The 19,983-nt window shown below is 34.4% G+C and overlaps 1 protein-coding gene across 1 annotated transcript in view; it reads left to right on the top strand.

Moving 5' to 3' along the window:
• Ercc1 (DNA excision repair protein Ercc1) overlaps positions 1–19,983 on the top strand; it is a 36,798-nt gene that overhangs the window by 5,481 nt on the left and 11,334 nt on the right. Inside the window, exon 4 of the mRNA XM_089105431.1 lies at positions 3,217–3,402. Within this exon, the coding sequence (XP_088961557.1) occupies positions 3,217–3,402 (186 nt within the window). The remainder of the gene's footprint in view (positions 1–3,216; positions 3,403–19,983) is intronic.

Genomic DNA, 19,983 nt, shown 5'->3' with positions numbered 1-19,983 from the left:
GGTCCAGTAGTTATTTCTTTGTAGATGACAACCCCCCCCCCCCCATAGTTTTCAGGTTAAGGGTTGTAAAGTTATGCCCCGGGGTATATAACGGTTGTATGCAAAGGTTGGTCGTATAAACTTCGGATGGGGCTCATTGGATTGGAAATCAGAAGTTATAGTGCCTCTTTTGAGAGTCAAATTGTCGGAGGACAACTAGCCCCCCCCCCCTTTACGGTCTATTTTCCCAATATGCATCCGATAGAAATTTTGAGATAGCCATTTGTTCAAAAAAAAGTCCTAAGGTAACATTATAAGGCCTTTGCGGTTAGAGCCCGGCGCCACGCCGATGAGGGAAGACCGGCGGCGGCGGAGCCAAAAACAGCGCGCCGCACCGCCGGTAAGATGTCGGCGGCGTGCCGCCGGTAAGATGTCGGCGGCACGCCACCGGCGCGATCAATGTTGACCGCAAACATTAATGTTTTCATCAGTCTTTCTCAAATCACAGCTTAAGTTTACAACAGATTCGAGCCTATTCATGAGTTCAAAACTTCACAAGTCGCTGGCTGGAAACTGGTCTTCTTCGTTATTCATCAAGAGAAGTAGAAATCTGAATGAAACGAAATGGCTGTGGCGTTTCAGAACCCTTGCATGATAGTTGAAGTATCTATTAGCTATGTATTCTTAACACAAATAATTATCAAAATTGGTAGTTTTTTTCATCGAGCATTACTGCATACAAAACTTCAACTACCGTATCAAAGAATTCGTCAGTTATCTGGGTAAAAACTTTGAATATAAGTTTGAATTTAGAAGCTTAATTGTTTCATAATGCCCTTTGCCTATATCTGTTTTGTCACCTTTAAACAGTTGAAATGGGTGACTTTGATATTGATTGTTTATTTTGCTCTTTTGGATTCCAAAATAGCCTTCCTTGTATTAAAAACTGGATTTTAATAACAATTAAAAAAAATGCATTTTAAAGTTTTTTTGGCTTCTTTATGGAATATGTCATGTACGATAAGGCTGAACTGCTGATTCTTTTATATTGGTTTTGGCTGCTCATTTGGATATTATTCATTTTTTATTTTGGGAATTCATTCCAAATTATAAATTTATAAATACCTAATACCAGCTAAATTATAAACTGCATCGAAAAGGAGTAAATTTATCAAATTGAAAAATACATAATGAACATTTCACATGAGAACACATCAATTACACTGAAACAAAAAACACTTAATGGTTTATTCGGTATGAAGAAAAATGAAGTGCCAAATATTTTCTTAGGTAAAAAAGAAAAGCTCATCCGTTGTAAATGTAATTAAATGAAATATCCCCACCCAGGCTCAAAGCTTCTGCTATGGTCATATCAATGGAAAGCTCCCAAGAGTTTCTTTTTAAAATAGCTTTCAAGCGTAGTTAGGGGTATATAGCCTTTTTTGCTTTTCTTCAAAGCTTGGAAAAAAGTGTTCTAATGTTCCAAATGTTACATTTGTTATATTTGTGCATATTTTTGGTCATGACTCTAAACGAACAGAAATTACAATAAACAACCGAGTAAAACTCAAAACGAGCAAAAATTAACATCAGTAGGGCTGACAAACTCCATGCCTTTTCAAGACCGGAACATAATTTACATTTTTCGGAAAAAAAAAAAACAAAAAAAAACAAATGACCGTGGATTGCCAGTTTAATATAAATATACTGATACTTATTCTTTAAAGTTTTAATAATTTTTATTTATTAAAGTAAGAAAAAAGGGTAAACATTCTAAAAGTATTTTTTTTTTCAGTAAAGTACAAATTATGTTCTGGTCTTGAGAAGGCATGGAGGTTGTCAGCCCTACTCATGTTAATTTTTGCTCGTTTTGGGTTTTACTTGGTTGTTTATTGTAATTTCTGTTCGTTTTTAGTTTCATTTATCTATTGATAGTAATTTATGGTAGTTTTACGCTTGGAAGGTTATTGGACTTTATTTCTGCTCATTTTTGGCTTAATGGAACTCTTTACTTTTTTTTGAAAAACTTGCTTTGTGGAATTTTTTTTTTTTAAACTAATTACCTGTAAGGTCAATCAGCATTGAAAACAATCAACAATGAAACGGCCTATTATGACGAAACCAAAGACCATTTTTTAATTTGTTTTATTATTTTATTCGATCTGGCATCTTCAGACTGTTTTTCGAAATTTATTTTCGCAATAAACTTTTGCTATTAAGATTAATTGAAATATTATTCTGAAGTTGATTCTTGAATCAACTTCAAATGACAATTGTTCATCTCTTGACTTTTTTTTTCATAGGTTTCTAAATTTTTGGTTGATCCATTTTAGTTTCCTTCCTGTTTTAGATTGTTATAGTGTAGATGCTTCCTTTCTAAACGCTGAGGACGCCTTGTTGTCCACAAGCGGAAAATTTATTTTATTTTTCTTTCTTTTCTTCCTAGTGGCCATAGACAAGTCAAACTTTGGGCGGGACATGGTGTTTTTCTGAATAAAACGGCAAAAACTTGTATATGCTATTAATTTATTGTGGGGCCTCCAACCCCATCGCACCTCCTGGCTGAAGGGCCATTAAATGTATTTTTTATCATCGCGGATAGGGACTGTAAAGTCTAATGTCGTATTATTTACTATTTTTTTTTACCTTTTTATTATTTCTTTAAATCTAAATTCGTCTTCAATAAGGTATTAATAAGTCGGCAGTGAAAAGGAAATCTGATTGTTTAGATTGGTTTGATGGAAACTTACATAATTATATATTAACAAATAAGGAAAAATGTAGTTTCTGGTAGTATTGGGCACAAAAAAAAAGAAAAAAAAAAGTGGATGAAAATCAGAAAAAAAGAAGCTAAAAACATATGGTATCAAACTGCTTAAGAAGGTCTAGCTTTCCTTTAGAGGTATTGCTATCTTAGGTAATTAAGAAATCGTTAATGTTTGACTTTTTACAGACGAAATATGTTTCCAAATTTAACTAATAACTTTAACTTATTTATTTCCTTGGCTCAACGTGGCAACACTGACAAAAACATGTTGCACTGCCGTAAAAACGTCATATTTTTCGCCAAACAACCAAAAGAAAAGTTTTGAGAAATAGGGGTTTTAAGGCATGACCAGATTTAAAAAGGATCTGTCAGGGAGTGAAAACTGTTTTATTTTGAGTGTCCTTAGTGATTTAAGGATTATTGCGTAATTCACATTTAGTAAAAATGAAAGAATATGTTTTTAATTATAGATCGATGTGAAGGATCCGTATCCATCATTGAAAGAACTTACAAAGATATGCTTATTAACAGACTTGACATTAATGCCAGCTTGGTCTTTTGAAGAAGCTGGACAAATTTTGGAAACGTATAAAAGCTTTGAGTTTAAGCCTCCAGATATGATCATGGAAAAACTCGATTCAGATCCATATTCAAAGGCAAGTTAATCTATATTAATTTTGTTATTTATTATTCATAATCTCAGTTTTGAAAAATTCAAGACTTGACATGGACAAGTTTCTAACCGGTTAGGTCCTTCTAAGAGCGGTCCAGATTATAAGAAATGATTGATTGAAATCATCATTATTATTAGGAACGTTATTATTGGAAATGATTTATTCTAATGTTTACTTTATTAAAGTATTGATTTATTCTAAAAAAAACTCTTGTCTTTATGTGTTGTTGTTGTTATTGCTTCTAGGCTGCTTGCCTTTTTGACACGTCTAGGAAGAAAAATTTTCTATCTTTTGGGGGCTTTTTCGAAGAGTCTCGGCGCCATTTTTCATCTTGGTGGTCCTGTACTTTCCTCTTATCCAATCTTTTATTTCATCGTAACAAGAGCTTATGTATTTTTTAACAGATAAATACTGTTTGTATTTTGGATCAAATTTTGGGCTTGAAGATTTCAGCTTGTTTTGCCTGAAACGCTGTTTTCCAAAATGCGAATAAAAGTTGATGCGTATAGAAAAGAGAGGCGCATTAAAAAACAACTAGCAGATAAACTAATGATGGTTATGTGTTCTCTCTTCCATCTCTGATTGTGTAATTCAACTATCTTTGTTCAAATCATGATAGTTTTATGTCTTTAATAGCTATTTGTGGCTTTGATTTCCCAAGATAATAGCTAGCAAGCCCCTTTATTCCATTCCTATTAGAACTTGGACTTAATATTTTCTTCCAATTGTTCACTTGTTTTTAAGTGGTACCTAAATAGTGAAATTTTGCCCTGCAACAGGGTTTCTTTTTCGGGATGGTTCAACTACTGGAAAGGTCTTTTTGTGGGTATATTATTACTACCTCTACTTATGAAGTAATCAAGTGCCTCTCCCGTGCATCAGTTGGTAGCAAATATCTCTTCATTCTGTCCTGTCTTGATTGGAAGATCTGATGTCACCAATAGCTTGTAGGAGAGCATATAGAGAGTAGAGGAAACTTACAAGAGCGGAAACTAGCACTCCTGTCGAGAAAAACCATCAACGCCATCTAGCATTTGGAGTCTCTGTATTTTTCAAGCTTTGTAATCGTTGTTCTTACAGAAACTGAGATCAGACGCTTATTACTACACTATACCAATTACACCCATTAAATTAATGTTTCTTATTATTACACTGAACAAAATGTAAAGAACGCCAAACCGTAGATGGCATTGATGTTTTTTGTCGACACAAGCCGCCTTTTCCACTCTTATAAGTTAGCCATACTCTTTTGGACAGAATTGATCGTCGAGACCCAACTCCTGTACTGACAGCCTACTATCGTCTTGCAACTTGGATGTTGGTCCCATTTCATAGCCAGCACTTTGTCTGGACATCATGGAAATAGGTAATATAAATAGATATAAATGGTGCTTGAGGCCAAAATTACATATTTTTTTTTGGTACTTGTTCCTTCATTGCATGCTACCAGACCTACCAAACAGCCGGTGTCCAGCGGTTTTCATGAAGTATTTGCATCGTATAAGCTTTTTTGTCTGAAGAGAAGCAAAGTGTGAACCCCCAACCCTCGCCATGGCTTCTCTTAGGGGTCCTGCTGACCGCCACTGTCTTGAATAGTCATTAGGATTGCACCTTGCACGTGACACCTAACATCAGCTGTGTCACACCTTCAGTGGTTCTTTCTTAGCTATATGATTAAAAGAAAGCTCTATTGTCAGGTGCAGTTTAAATGTAACTCCTTTCTTTTTGCTCTTCAAATGTTTTCTTCTCTCCTGACTTTTTATTTTATGTACATCTATTTGTATGTTTACGACACTTTTCCTCAAACATTTTATGTTTATATCTTTTATGTGTGTGATCTATTGGTAATCATGACAGTTAGGCCTGTATATCCCAACTTAGAATAAAATGAGGATAATGTGGTGGTGACATGGTTGCAGGGCAGATATCCTCGCCACAATTCTTGTGGCGAGGATATCTAGTAGTAAAGACAGATGTATCAATATATGATTGAAGTCTGTAAATCATTAATTTGTTCAGTGCCTTTGTTCTAGAATAATGATTTTCTATTTTAGGCAGCCTTATGTTTTCCCAAAATTTTTGTTTTAGTATTTCATATTTTTTGGGTCCAACTTAGAATTGCCGAGGCTTTTGCATGAAGGGGGGGGTCGCTGAGATGTTTGTGCTGAAGAATAGTACTGCTTAAAGCTTTTTTTTAAACAAGTTGAAGAAAATACCCCAGTTGACTAACAGGGGGGTAATTTTGTCAAAATCCTTGAGGGGGGGGGGGCAAGCTGGAGCCAATTCCCAATCAAGTAAATATGACAATGAAAAAGAAAAATGAGCTGTACAGTATCATCAGAGCAATAATATACTAAAGAAAACTGGCCTGTTTCTCTGGATGCTTGAATTATGAAGGCTTATCTTAGTTCTGACGAAAATTTTTGGAGAAACTAAATTTCAGCTGAGGGTGTGAGGTCAGGAGGGGTAGTCCCCCCTGCCCCATAGCAAATTGCACCCCTGTTGACTAATATTTAAGGTTTTTTCTTTGTTTAGGATAAGAATCTATTCTTGAGTTGCCCTAGGTATGAAATTTTTTTTTGAAGTAAGGTAAAACTATTAACTTCAGTTAAATAAAATATGACTTGAGCAATTCAAATTTTAGTGAGATCTAATTTATATACGATAATTTATATACTTCAGCCTTTTATATACTAATTATATATTAATTAGTTATATACTAATTATATGCTTTTATATACCAATTATATATATATATATATATATATATATATATATATATATATATATATATATATATATATATATATATATATATATATATATATATATATATATATATTATATATAATTATATTATATATTTATATATAATATAATTATATATATATATATATTTATATATAATTATTTTATTTTATATATTTAATTATATACATTTATATACTAATTTATATACTTCAGCCTTTTCAATGTCGAGGGTAGTTGCACAGACGCCGGACTCTGAAACAGTCTTTTCAGGTTGTTTATATCAGAAAACAAACGCTTTGCTGCATAGTTTTTAGTATTAGTTTTGTTATCTGGCCCAATATATGTTTTTCAATACTAATATTGCGCACATAGAGGCTAGAGGTTTGCAGAGGTGTCAAGTAGAGGTTTACAATTTTTAGTCTACTAGGCTATATATATATATATATGTATATATATAATAAAAGCATAGTGTTTTGTTTCAGAAAAAACGGCCAGAATCTTGAGTTGACAATGCTGCAGTTAGCAGACTTTTCAAATTAAACAAGTGTTATTGTGAAAAATGTGTAAATTTCTTAGAAAAAGTAGAAAAACACTGAAATAAGCGGAAAAAAGCCTAGCTGTATGCGAGATTTGTCAACTATGTTTATTCGGCATATTATGAAGTAAGAGTTGTTTCCTTAACACTTTTTTCTCTATAGGTTCTTCTCTAGGCATATACCAAACTAATTGTATTTTCTTGCTGTAAAATTAAAACTGGTCTCGACACAATATTGTGTCCGTCAAGAATCACATCAAATCTTGAGAATCCAAAAAAAATCGAAAAATAGCTCTTATGCAAGTCTTTCTTCAGAATCGTCAGTTGAGGCTGGCTACTTAAGACAAATCTAATGTCTAAAAAATTAGATACGACATTATTAGGAAACCTTGTTAATATTCCGGTTATATATCTATAGTTTTTAGAGAAGTGGAGGTTGAAGCACTGACTTTTTTCTCAACCTATTAATGTAACGCCACATGATGGGTTCTGGCAGAGACTGCGGGTGCGTTTATAAGCTAATTATGCTTATTAATGATTAATTAATCAAAGAACTTTTTGCACAAAATAAGTTTCTCAAAAAAAAGTAAAGAATTCCATTAAACCAAAAATGAACAAAAATAGGATCAAATAATGTACCAAGCATACAACTACCACAAATCAGTATCAATAAATAAATGAACCCAAAAACAAACATAAATTAAAATAAGTCAAACTCAAAACGAGCAGAAATTAATCTGAGTAGAGTTCTAAACCCTATGCTTTATAAAAGACAGAATATAATTTGTACTTTACTGAAAAAAATTCAAATGAATTTACTAAAAATGTGCATTATCAGTTTAATATACATATGCTGATATTTTTTTCTTAAAATCTCAATTAATTTTTGGTTTCTTAAAGTTATAAAAGTGAAAACATTTAAAAGAATTTTTTGGTTTTGGGGTTTGGGGTGGTTTGTCATCCTCAAGATCATAATTTCCAGAACTTTCAACTACGTTGAAGGAAATGCCTATCTCAAAATTTTGATTGTATGTGTTTGGGAAAATGATGGGCGTGAGAGGGGTTAGTTGCCCTCCAATCACTATCGACTATTAAAAAGGCCATTAGCCCTTTTAATTCCAATCGAATGAGCCCTTTTTGAAGTTTCTATGAAAACACTTTCTATTAAAACCTTATATGCCCCCAGGGTATAACTTGCAACCCGGGCCCTGAGGGGTTTGGGGGGGGGGGGTTGTCATTCTCAAAGACCTAATTTCCAGAACTTTCAACTACGTTAAAAAAATGGCTATTTCAAATTTTGATTGTATGTGTTTGGGGATATGGTGGGCGTGAGAGTCGGGTTAGTTGCCCTCCAATTACTTTCAACTATTAGAAAGGGCACTAGCCCTTTGAATTTCCAATCGAATGAGCCTTTTTTGAAGTATCTATGACAACGATTTCTATAAAAACCTTATATGCCCCCATGGCATAACTTACAATTCTTGCCCTGAGGGTTTTGGGAGAGGAGGGGGTTGTCATCCATAAAGACCTAATTTCCAAAAGTTTCAACTTTGTTGAACAAAATGGCTATCTAAAAATTTTGATTGGATGTGTTTGGGGAAAAGGTGGGCGTGAGAGGGGGTTAGTTGCCCTCCAATCACTTTCGACTTTAAAAAAAGGGCACTAGCCCTTTTAATTTTCAATCGAATGAGCCCTTCTTCAAGTTTCTACTACAAAGCTTTCAATAAAAAACCTTATATGCCAGTTCATGTCATCCTTAAAGAACTAATTTCCAAAAGTTTCAACTACGTTGAACAAAATGGCTATCTAAAAATTTTGATTGAATGTGTTTGGGGAAATGGTGGGTGTGGAAGGGGTGTTAGTTGGCTTCCAATCACTTTCGGCTATTAAAAAGGGCACTAGCTATTTCCGTTTCCAATCGAATGAGCCCTTTTTGAAGTTTTTATGACAACGCTTTCTATAAAAACCTTATATGCCCCCAGGGCATAACTTACAACCCTTGCCCTGAGGGCTTTAGGGGGGGGGGTGTCATCCTCAAAGACCTAGTTTCCAGAACTTTCAACAACGTTGAACGAAATGGCTATCTAAAAATTTTGATTGGATGGGTTTTGAGCGGGGGGGGGGAGTTAGTTGCCCTCCAATCACTTTCAACTGTTAAAAAGGGCCCTATCCCTTTGAATTTCCAATCGAATGAGCTCTTTTTGAAGTTTCTACAACAAAGCTTTCTATAAAAACCTTATATGCCCCCAGGGCATAGCTTACAACCCCTACCTTGAGGGCTGTGGGGGGAGTGTCCTCCTCAAAAACATAATTTCTATTTCATCTGTTCAACTACGTTGAACAAAATGGCTATCTCAAAATTTTGATTGGATGTGTTTGGGGAAATGGTGGGCGTGGAGGGGGGGTTATTTGCCCTCCAATCACTTTCGACTTTTAAAAAGGGCACAAGCCATTCCAATTTACACTTGAATGAGCCCTTTTCGAAGTTTCTACGATAACTTCTTCGATACGAAGTGTCCTGGTTTAGAAAAAAAAACAATACATTGTGCCAACATTGTTCTTTACTTAGGCAGCACAATAGCGCTGCCTATGATTATTGCTAACTACTACTGCTACTAACAACTCACTGCACCACCAAGCCGGTGAGGCCAATGCAGCTACACACGCTGCTCCTCCTGCTTAATCTATTCATAGCCCCCCCTTTACAACCTCTCAAGAAGTTCAAATTTCCAGTGAGTCACTCCTTACCCCCTCCTATGCCATTCGGGGACCCCCTGCATTTTGTTTGCCCCTAGGTGGTTGACCGAAAAGGAAGATCCTTCATCCTTCATCCGCAGAATGTGTCCTAGCCATCTTAACCTCTCTCTCGCTATGGCCCCAGAAAACAAGATAGAAACCACATTTTTCGTACAGCCTACTGTTTGAAATACGGTCAGTCAGTCGGTCACCCAAATGAATCCGTAGACAATTCCTCTGGAAAACATTTAACAAATCCGTCCCCTTTTTTGAAGCGCCCATATTTCAGAACCATACTTAATCTCTGTCATCACTGTTGCTTCTAATATTGTAAACATTCTTCGCAGTCTTCCTGTACTTCGAAAAATTTTTCAACCATGAAAAAATACCCTGGGCCTTGACTGTTCTACTCTTAACATCCTTACTATATCCACCATGCTTACTAATTATACTACCTAGGCAAGTGAAGCTATCTACTTTATCGATCTTCTCGCTACCCAACATCTTCGCTTCACTTATACCCAGTCTAGTGACTTAGTTTTCTTAAAATTAATTTTCAGACCTGTTCTTGCGCCCTGAACTCTCAAAACCTCCAAACAATCATTCATTTTGCTAACATTTTTATCTAGGACACTCAAATAATCAGCATTATCTAATTCTAGGAGAATTTTACTTTCCCATTAGATTCCGTGCTCTCCCATAGCCTTTTTTCGTGCTCCTTAGGATAAAGTCAGAGCAATGCTATTCTCGTACCTAGCACTAATCACTTTAACGTATTTATTTGGTATACTGTATAAGGATAAGACTTAATATGTGGTCATTTTTTTGCTAGTCAGGGCACTAGACTATAATTTTCTTGAGGGCCGCCACTCCCCAAGGTCATTCTGCAGCGCCGTTTGTAATCACAGCTGTGGTTAGGCAAACTCGTGAAAGGTCCACCCTGACGCCACTATGAGGGCACGCAATCTGGATTTCCCCTTCCGTTATGAGATAAAGGAAGGAGTTTATGACAGAACGGAGGTCCAAAATCATCTCGCAACACCAGAACAGCTCCAACCTTTTTATACACAGCCTATCCTCGTCAGGGCATTCGTTAGGTGGAAGATCAGTATTCAACTAGATCACCTCTAGGAACTATTAGATTGCGATATTTACTTTTGACATTAATAACAGCGCTCCTGTATATCCTAGTATCTTGTATCGATCCTACCAATCTTCGCTTTACACTAACATAATCAATGATGGTCCGTCTTACCGTTATGTGAGTACCATGTTAAAATATGGGCCGTTTTGTGACCCATATTGTATCGGTATTGGTTATAGGTCCATCGTATTGGTACATTATAGGTACTGTAGTGGTTATAGGTATAGTCTTCATTTAGCCTTGAATGTGATAACACCTTTTTTGGATTTCATCAACTTGAAACTCGGTAGGATCCTAAATTAATTCAGTGACCGGAGTTAATTGTGTGGCAATTGTTTCCTAACATTTTATACGGATTAAAAATTTTGTAATCTACTGACATGTTATTTTAGGGACATTTATTTACACTTTACAAAAAAAGATTTGTGCTGATTTAAATTTTGCGCAACCATAATTGACAAGCAGAAGAGGGGCAGTAAACCCGTGGCAAGTGCCGTTGTACCTGCCGGGAGAGTCTCCCTTAAACTGCGGGGATAAGGTAACGGGGTATGACGCTTCCTTTGTCTTTCGGGGTGATACATGGATCGGTAATGACGGAAAATACAATAGTTTTAAGTTCGGTGTTGAACTTTATACAGAGGCATTTGGAAAAGAAAACGAATAAAGATATTTTTATCAGGCAATCGAAGTTTTTATGAAAGGAATCTTTGAAAGATGCTATTGATGGATGTAAAACAGTGCTCAACAAAGACAATAATCAGAGTCGTACGGGCTCTCACCCGGCTTCTGCCTTTTCTGGCGATATTTATGAGGTTATGTCAGAAAGGTTCGCAAATGAAGTTCCGACCCCTCGTTTTGCCATTCTCGACACAGCTGACGTTCCAACCATTCCTGAGGATGTAAGTACGATTATTGCCTCACGATTGAATAATTGTAAAGCGACACTAAGTTTCCTTGATGAGAAGCACGAAGCTTCTGCAGCACCCAACTCTGAGAGCAAGCCACCAAAGTGGCCATCTCTGCCTCGATCAAATGGGACTATCCCAGTTGTTTTGTCGAATCTGCCCGCGAGCTTGAGGGCTAATCCTGCCAAGCAAAAGGAGTTCTTGAGGAAAATTGGACCCGCTGATAAAATAGACAGAATCGAAGAGACAGGCTGTTTGTACATATGAAAGACGAAACATCCGCAAGTGTTGTCGCCTCGGGGTCCCAAGCTGAGCAAAATATCCATAGCCAGGTACTGCGCTCGGAAGATCTCTGGATCCTTTACATTGACAAAGATTATGACGTTTCAACTATTCCCAACATAATTAGCGGTATTTTCCAAGCCAAGCACCTTGGAAATTCCTCAGTTGTTCAGCTCACGTTCGCTACTAAGATTGACTTCGATCAGGCTCTCAAGTTTGGAATCAAAGTGGAATACACCATGTTTTCTGTGTCAAAGCCCCTTATAAAGCCGCTGCAGCGCTACAAATTTCAAGGTTTCGGTCATCGTGCAAACCAGTGTCAGAAGGACACTAAATGTAGAAAGTGTGCCGGTGATCATAGCAACTCCGAGTGCACCTCAGATGTGCTCAAGTGTGCCAACTGCGGATCCAACCATGCAAGGAACAGCTTTCGGTGCCTAAACCTAAAAAATGCAACTCGAGGTCCTATTCCAGACCAAGTTGCGCCGAATAACATAAATCGTAAACCGGCTAGATAAATAGCGAAGTACGTGTGTTCCGTCAAAACGTAAACGGTGCTAGAGAAAAATTAGACATACTTCAAAGAGTGTATGGTGCTTTCAATATAATTTGTATTAATGAGCATCTGCTTAATGAAGATAATAGCACAATACTGATTACTTCTTCTGATCATCAGTATTTTATCAACCCAGCTAAAAATACTGGGGGTTGACCCTAGAGGGGCTTAACGATAGCTGTTAGAAAAAAAGTATAATTATAATCTGTTTGAGTCTAATGATGTTTGTCTTGCGGTAGAATTTAGTGGTTTTATTGCTATTTGTGTTTATATGCCTATAAATTATAGAAATGACCGATCGAATCAGAAGTTTGCGCCTGCCTGCTCGTCATTGTCGAAACTACTTGAAAGAATAGCTCTTACCTGTAAATCTTGTGTTATTATGGGTGATTTTAATACGGACATTAATGATAATACCATTGGTCGCTCACAAATGTTCAATGCTACATTGCCGCAAAATTTCTATTGTCTACAGAAAAATAGATCGTTTACCTATGTACATAACAGTGATCTCGTCTGATCTCGTGATCACTTCTGATCTCGATTTCGTGTTTACTGATATGGGGGATCTCCAGCAGCAGATAGTTAATGTTTCTGACGACTTTCTTTTAAGTCACTATTCGCATCTTGAGTTTCATTTACCACTTAGTTCTTTTGAGACATATGCTCCCTTTAGACCCAAGTGGTTCACTAACAGAACTGGAGTCGTATTGATATATTTACTTACCAGATGCTACTTGATTCGTATTTAGATAAGATAAGGGTTCCGTTTCATTTGCTCTCGCGGGTAAAATCTGACCGGCTTCTCCATTTGAATTGTTATTTGCTTGAACTGGTGCATAGTATGAAAATGGCTGCATCTGTTGCAGTTCCGTCGGAAAAAATAAAGCTGAATACCCGTAAGAGAGGCTGGTCAGATTTTCCTGGTTTGAAGGTTGAAAAGTCTCGCCATCTGTTTTGGAGAACAAATTTGGGTTGATTTTGAAAGACCACGTTCAGGATGGGCTTTTAAAATTATGAAGTCAAGTAAACACCAATATCAAAAGGAGGTAAAATCTTGGAAAAGAAGTTGGGTTAAAGAGCTATCGCAGGAAATAAAAAATAATCCTCATCAGTTATAGCAAGAAATGTCTAAACTTACCCGCTCTTCTTCGTCGCCGCCTGATAGCATTGAAATAAATAGATGGTTTGATCAATTTTCTTCAATCTTTGCAGATGATTCTCCATTATTAGAAAGTAATTTCCGGGACATTCTGATGCAGCATTTTGATCGACTAAGCCAATACAGTAACTGGCTTACTATTACCCCGACGTGTGTTGAATCTTTTGTTCGTCCTCTTCCTTTAGGAAAATCACCTGGGGCAGATAGTATTCAGCCGGAACATCTGAGGTGTGGTACCCCTAAACTGTTTAGCCACATAGCTTTATTGTTTCAAGCAATAGTATCACAACAGTCTTTCCCACAATGTTTGTATCAGGGAGTCGTTACTTGCGTACACAAGAAGGGGAAAAACCCTAATGATTGTTCTTCGTATAGGCCCATCAGTATTTGTTCAGTTCTAGCAAAGTTACTAGATAAGATACTGTGCCTTATATTGGCCGCGAAAGTAGATTAGGGTGACGATCAGTTTAGTTTCCGGTCTCTGTGATCAGAATGCACATGTAGCTTATATTTCAATGGTTGAAAAGTTCACGAAACGAAAAACTCCATTATTCGTCTGCGCAATAGATATATCTACGGCGTTTGATTCTGGCTTACATTCACAAGCAGTCTTGTCACTACTAAGGGCAGAAGTTGATCCCTTTGTTTTTAATTGTCTTTGGCAATGGTATCGAAAATCTCAAGTAAGAATTCGGTCTGCCGGGCAGCTTTCTAGACCTATAGATATACGTGGGGGTGTTAAAGAAGGCTCAGTAATCAGCCCTGTGATATTTAACAATGCAATACGTTCTGCTACATAGAAGAATTTTTGATGGATGACAGAATTAATACTAATTACCTATATTACGGAGATATTTTACTTCTTATAATTAGTCATTTAGAATCTTTACAGAAAACTGTTTATTCCGTGTCGTCTGTCCTTGGATATACTGGACTCGCATTAGAACGGTCAAAGACTGAATCTTTCATCTTGAACGACGAAACGTTGCCCAAATCGTGCTGTTGATGTTTGCGGGAAGACAGTTCTCCAAAAGGATAAGTTTGAGTATCTTGGATTCCGGTATGGGAATTTTATCAAAGCTACTAAAAATCTAGTTATTGCAGTACCTAAAGAAAAACTGCGGAAATCTTACGGTATGCTAGCACGAACTAAAGGTCAATTTGACAAAATTACGCTCGGTTGTCTCCATAAGGCCATGTTCGCGCCATATGTGCTTATTTAACCCTTTATGGAATTGCTTTGGTAAAACCGAATGTAACCAAATTCGTTAAATTTTTTTTTGGTATTGCAAATATTCATTGGGAAATCCCATATGGTTAAGAAACTCTTATGTTTCGCAGAGGTACTATATTTTGAGAAAAGTAAGAAAATGGATGAGTTGTATACCCGTTTCAAAAGTCGAAATAGAACAATACTCGACGTTCCATTTGCTTGTCGTTTGTATTAAAATCGTCATTTTTATTTTGTTTCTTTTCTCTCTTTCATCGTAATTGCAGTTTAATTTTGTTTTGTAACGTTGTGTGATTTTTTCGTTATTTTTTTTCTTTCGTTTTTATAAGTCCTTCGAGCATTTACGTGTATTTGTATGAAGGGTTGAAATAAAATTATTATTATTATTATTGTTGTACCTACACAATTACAGCAGTCTATAACCGTTATTATTATAAGTAAAACCCATTTGGCTAGATAAAGCCAAATAAAAAGATATTCATAGAAAAGTGTGAACCCACAAGTGTGATATAATTCGTACAGGATAAGCAAAAATAAGAAATATTGTCTCTAATGACTACCCTGTAAGAAATTTCGGGTTTCGAAGGATGGTTCGTTTTGAAGGATTGACTTACGAGTTCCCTGTAACTAAATTTCACTAAAATGTGAGTAGGGTGTATCTATGGAATTTGCCCACTTTATGTTCCTTGGCAGCTTTCCAAGGCAGATTACCAGACTGGTTATTGCTATTGATATCACAGTTTGACGTGTTTGGGGAGATTACGTTCCTTGGCACCTTTTCAGAGCATGTACTTATGCAACCTGATTAATCATGCTTTTACAATCGGAATTCATTGATTGACATTTGCAAAAAAGGGGTAATTAGTGATTGGATAATTTTTTTAACATGGAATCTCTGAATAAAATATTTTTTGGAGCATGTACTTGACGATGGAGAAAAAGGGTTAAAGTGATTAGCAATTACGAGCGGGGATTCCCCGCTGTTTTTTTTTTATCGAAAACTAGAGATTGTCAAATTGCGTATTTAGGACTTGTTTTGATTGACATTTTTGCAAAAAGAGAAAAGTATTTCGCAAACTGGAAACTATGAACGATATTAATTAATGTTTTGAATAATAGGAGTGTGATTGATTCTAACTAGTGATTGGATAATTTTTTAACATGAAATCTCGGAATAAAACATTTTTGGGGGGAGATGGGTTGATTGCGTAATGTATAATACACAAGTGATTTTTGGACAGTGTTGTCAATTCAAAATAGAGTTTAACGTTATAGTATACTAAATAGTTCATACTAAGAGAGATGTAGATGGCAAGAAAAGAATTTTAATAATGAAATTCAGAACAAACCTTGGAAATGCTTGCAAATCAAGTAGTAAGGTGTATGTGAGTACGAACCATCAAGGATCATAAGCACCAACGACCCTAACCAGCAGAGACATCAACCCCCCAAAGGCCCCTTACCCCCAAACTCGAAGGGTGTCCCCTCCCTCCAACTTTTTGCTTTATTTCATTTTTTAAGGTTAATTTAGACGAGGTTACGTGCGCACACGTAACCTCGTCTAAATTAACCTTAAAAATGAAATAAAGCTATGTCGACTTTGCATGTCTCTCTCACTATGTAAGCTCCGTCGCGGTGTACCCTCCATGTCTTTCTTGTCAATTTTACCTTATTTAGATGACAAAAGATGTTGAAAATGCATTTAAAAAATGTTGATAAAGTATTTGTTCACTCTGATACTTAAATTATGTCAAATTTATCCCATGTATCCAAGAAATGGATGTTGATATGGAATTTAATCACTCTGATACTTAGATTTTATCAATTTTATCCGACATATCCCACAAAGGATGTTGATAATGAATTTAGTCACTCTGATACTTAGATTTTGTCAATTTTATCCGCTGTAACTGGCAAAGAATGTTGATATAAAAAAATATATTCACTCTAACACTTGGATTTTGTCAATTTTAATCTATGTATCCGAGAGAAGGATGTTGATGTAGAATTTAATCACTCTGATACTTAGATTTTGTCAATTGTATTCGAGAAATACGCTGAAGGATGTTGTTAAAGAATTTATTAATTGTGATATTTAAATTTTGTCAATTTTTATTCGATGTATCTGACAAAAGATGTTGATAACAAAAAATTATTCACTCTGTCACTTAGATTCTGTCAATTTTATTCGATGTATCTGGCAAAGGTTGTTGATAAAAAAAAATATTCACTTTGATACTTATATTATGTCAATTTTATCCTACATATCCGACAAAAGATATTGATAATGAATTTATTCCCTATGATACTTAGATTTGGTCAATTTTATCCTATGTATCTGCCAAAGGATGTTGATAAAAAAAAAATTATTCACTCTAACACTTAGAATTTGCCAATTTTATTCTATGTATCCGAGAAAAGTATGTTGATATAGAATTTAGTCACTCTGATATTTATATTTTGTCATTTTTATCCGACATGTCCGATAAAGGATATTGTTATAGCATTTATTCATTCTGAAATTTAGATTTTGTCAATTTTATCCGACATATCCGATAAAGGATGTTGTTAAAGCATTTATTCATTCTGAAATTTAGATTTTGTCAATATTATCCTGTGTGTCTGAGAAAAAGATGTTGATAAAAAAAATTTATTCACACTAATAATTAGAATCTGTCAATTTTATGCTATTTATCCGAGAGAAGGATGTGGATATCGAATTTAGTTTCTGATGCTTAGATTTTATCAATTTTATCCGAAATATCCGACAAAGGATGTTGTTAAAGCATTTATTTATTCTGAAATTTAGATTTTGTCAATTTTATTTGATGTATCTGACAAAAGATGTTGATAAAAAAAAATTTGTTCACTCTGACACTTATGTTTTATCAATTTTATTCGATGTATCTGACAAAGGATGTTGTTAAAAAAAATATTCACTCTGATACTTAGATTTTGTCAATTTTATCCGACATATCTGACAAAGGATGTTGATAATGAATTTATTCATTCTGAAATTCAAATTTTGTCAATTTTATCCGATGTATCTGCCAAAGGATGTTGAATAAAAAATTTATTCACTCTAACACCTAGAATTTGTCAATTTTATCCTATATATCTGAGAAAAGGATGTTGATATAGAATTTAGTCACTCTGATACTTATATTATGTCAATTTTATCTGACATATCCGATAATGGATGTTGTTAAAGCATTTATTCCTTCTGAAATTTAGATTTTGTCAATTTTGTTCGATGTATCTGACAAATGATGTTGAAAAAAAAAATTATTCACTCTGATACATAGATTTTGTCATTTTTATCCAACATATCCGACAAAGGATGTTGATAAAGAATTTGTTCATTCTGAAATTTAGATTTTGTCAATTTTATTTGATGTGTCTGATAAAAGGATGTTGATAAAAAAAAATTTATTCACACTGGCACTTAGATTTTGTCAATTTTATCCGATGTATCTGCCAAAGGATGTTGATAAAAAAAAATTATTAGCTCTAACACTTATAATTTTTCAATTTTATCCTATGTATCCGAGAAAAGGATATTGATATAGATTTTAATCACTCTGATACTTCGATTTTGTCAATTTTATCCGATGTATCTGCCAAAGGATGTTGATAAAAAAAAATTTATTTACTCTGACAATTATATTTTACCAATTTTATTCGGTATATCTGACAAAAGATGTTTATATAAAATTTCTTCATTCAGAGATTTAGATTTTATCAATTTTATCTGCTATATTTGATAAAGAATGTTGCTAAAGCATTTATTCATTCTGAAATCTAGATTTTGTCAATTTTATTTGATGTGTCCGACAAAAGGATGTTGATGAACAAAAATTTATTCACGCTGGCATTTAGATTTTGTCAATTTTATCCGATGTATCTACCAAAGGATGTTGATAAAAAAAATCTATTCGCTCTAACGCTTAGAATTTGTCAATTTTATCCTATATATCCGAGAAAAGGATATTGATATAGATTTTAAACACTCTTATGCTTCTATTTTGTAAATTTTATCCGATGTATTTGCCAAAGGATGTTGATAAAAAAAAATTTATTCGCTCTGACACTTATATTTTATCTATTTTATCCGGTATATTTGACAAAGGATGTTGATTTAAAATTTATTTATTCTGAAATTTAATTTTTATCAATTTTATCCGCAATATCCGATAAAGGATTTTTTTAAAGAATTTATTCATTCTGAAATCTATACTTAGTCTATTATATTTCATGTGTCGGAGAAAAGGATGTTGATAAAAATATTTATTCACCCTGACATTTACATTTTGTCCATTTTATGCAACGTATCCGACAAAAGGACGTTGATAATTAATTTACTCATTCTGAAATTTAGATTTTGTCAATTTTATTTGATGTATCTGACAAAGGATGTTGATAAAAAAATTTATTCACTCTGACACGTCAATTTTATCCAGTGTATCCTAGAAAATGATGTTGATAAAAAATTCAATCCCTCTGATACTTATATTTTGTCAATTTTATCCGACATATCCTACAAAATGATGTTGATAATTACTTTATTCATTATCAAATTTCGATTTTGTCAATTTTATTTGATGTATTTGACAAAGGATGTTGATAAAAAAATTTTATTCACACTGACACTTAGATTGTGTCAATTTTATCCTATGTATCCGAGAAAAGGATGTTTATATAGAATTTAATCACTCTGATACTTAGATTTTGTCAATTTTATCCGACATATCTGATAAAGGATGTTGTTAAAGCATTTAGTCGTTATTAAATTTGGATTTTGTTTATTATATATGATATATCAGACAAATGGTGTTCATATAAACATTTATTCACTCTTACAATTTTATTTTATTGATTTCATTCATTGTGTCTGGAAAAAGATGTTGATAAAAAACAATATTCTCTCCTATACTGGGATATTTTCATTTTTATCTGACATATCCGACAAAGGATGTTGATAATGAATTTATTCATTCTGAAATTAAGATTTTGTCAATTTTATTTGATGTATTTGACAAAGGATGTTGATAATGAATTTATTCACTCTGACACTTAACGGAAAATGGTATTCCAACTCTTACATTTAAAGGAAATGAATCGAAAATGAACTTTCTAAAATTAGGAGAAAATAACTGTGACAAAATAAACTACTACAAAACACTACTGAAATATTCCAACTCTTGCATTTCAACGAAAGAAATCCAAAAATTAACTTTTAACCATCAAGAAAATGTAACTGT

The sequence above is a fragment of the Artemia sp. Qi Xiang Cuo genome, chromosome 19, assembly GCF_049724085.1.
Source record: "Artemia sp. Qi Xiang Cuo chromosome 19, ASM4972408v1, whole genome shotgun sequence".
In the NCBI taxonomy this organism is placed as follows: Eukaryota; Metazoa; Arthropoda; class Branchiopoda; order Anostraca; family Artemiidae; genus Artemia; species Artemia sp. Qi Xiang Cuo.
Note: the sequence above shows the minus strand (reverse complement) of the source record. Positions and strands in the feature narration are given on the sequence as shown.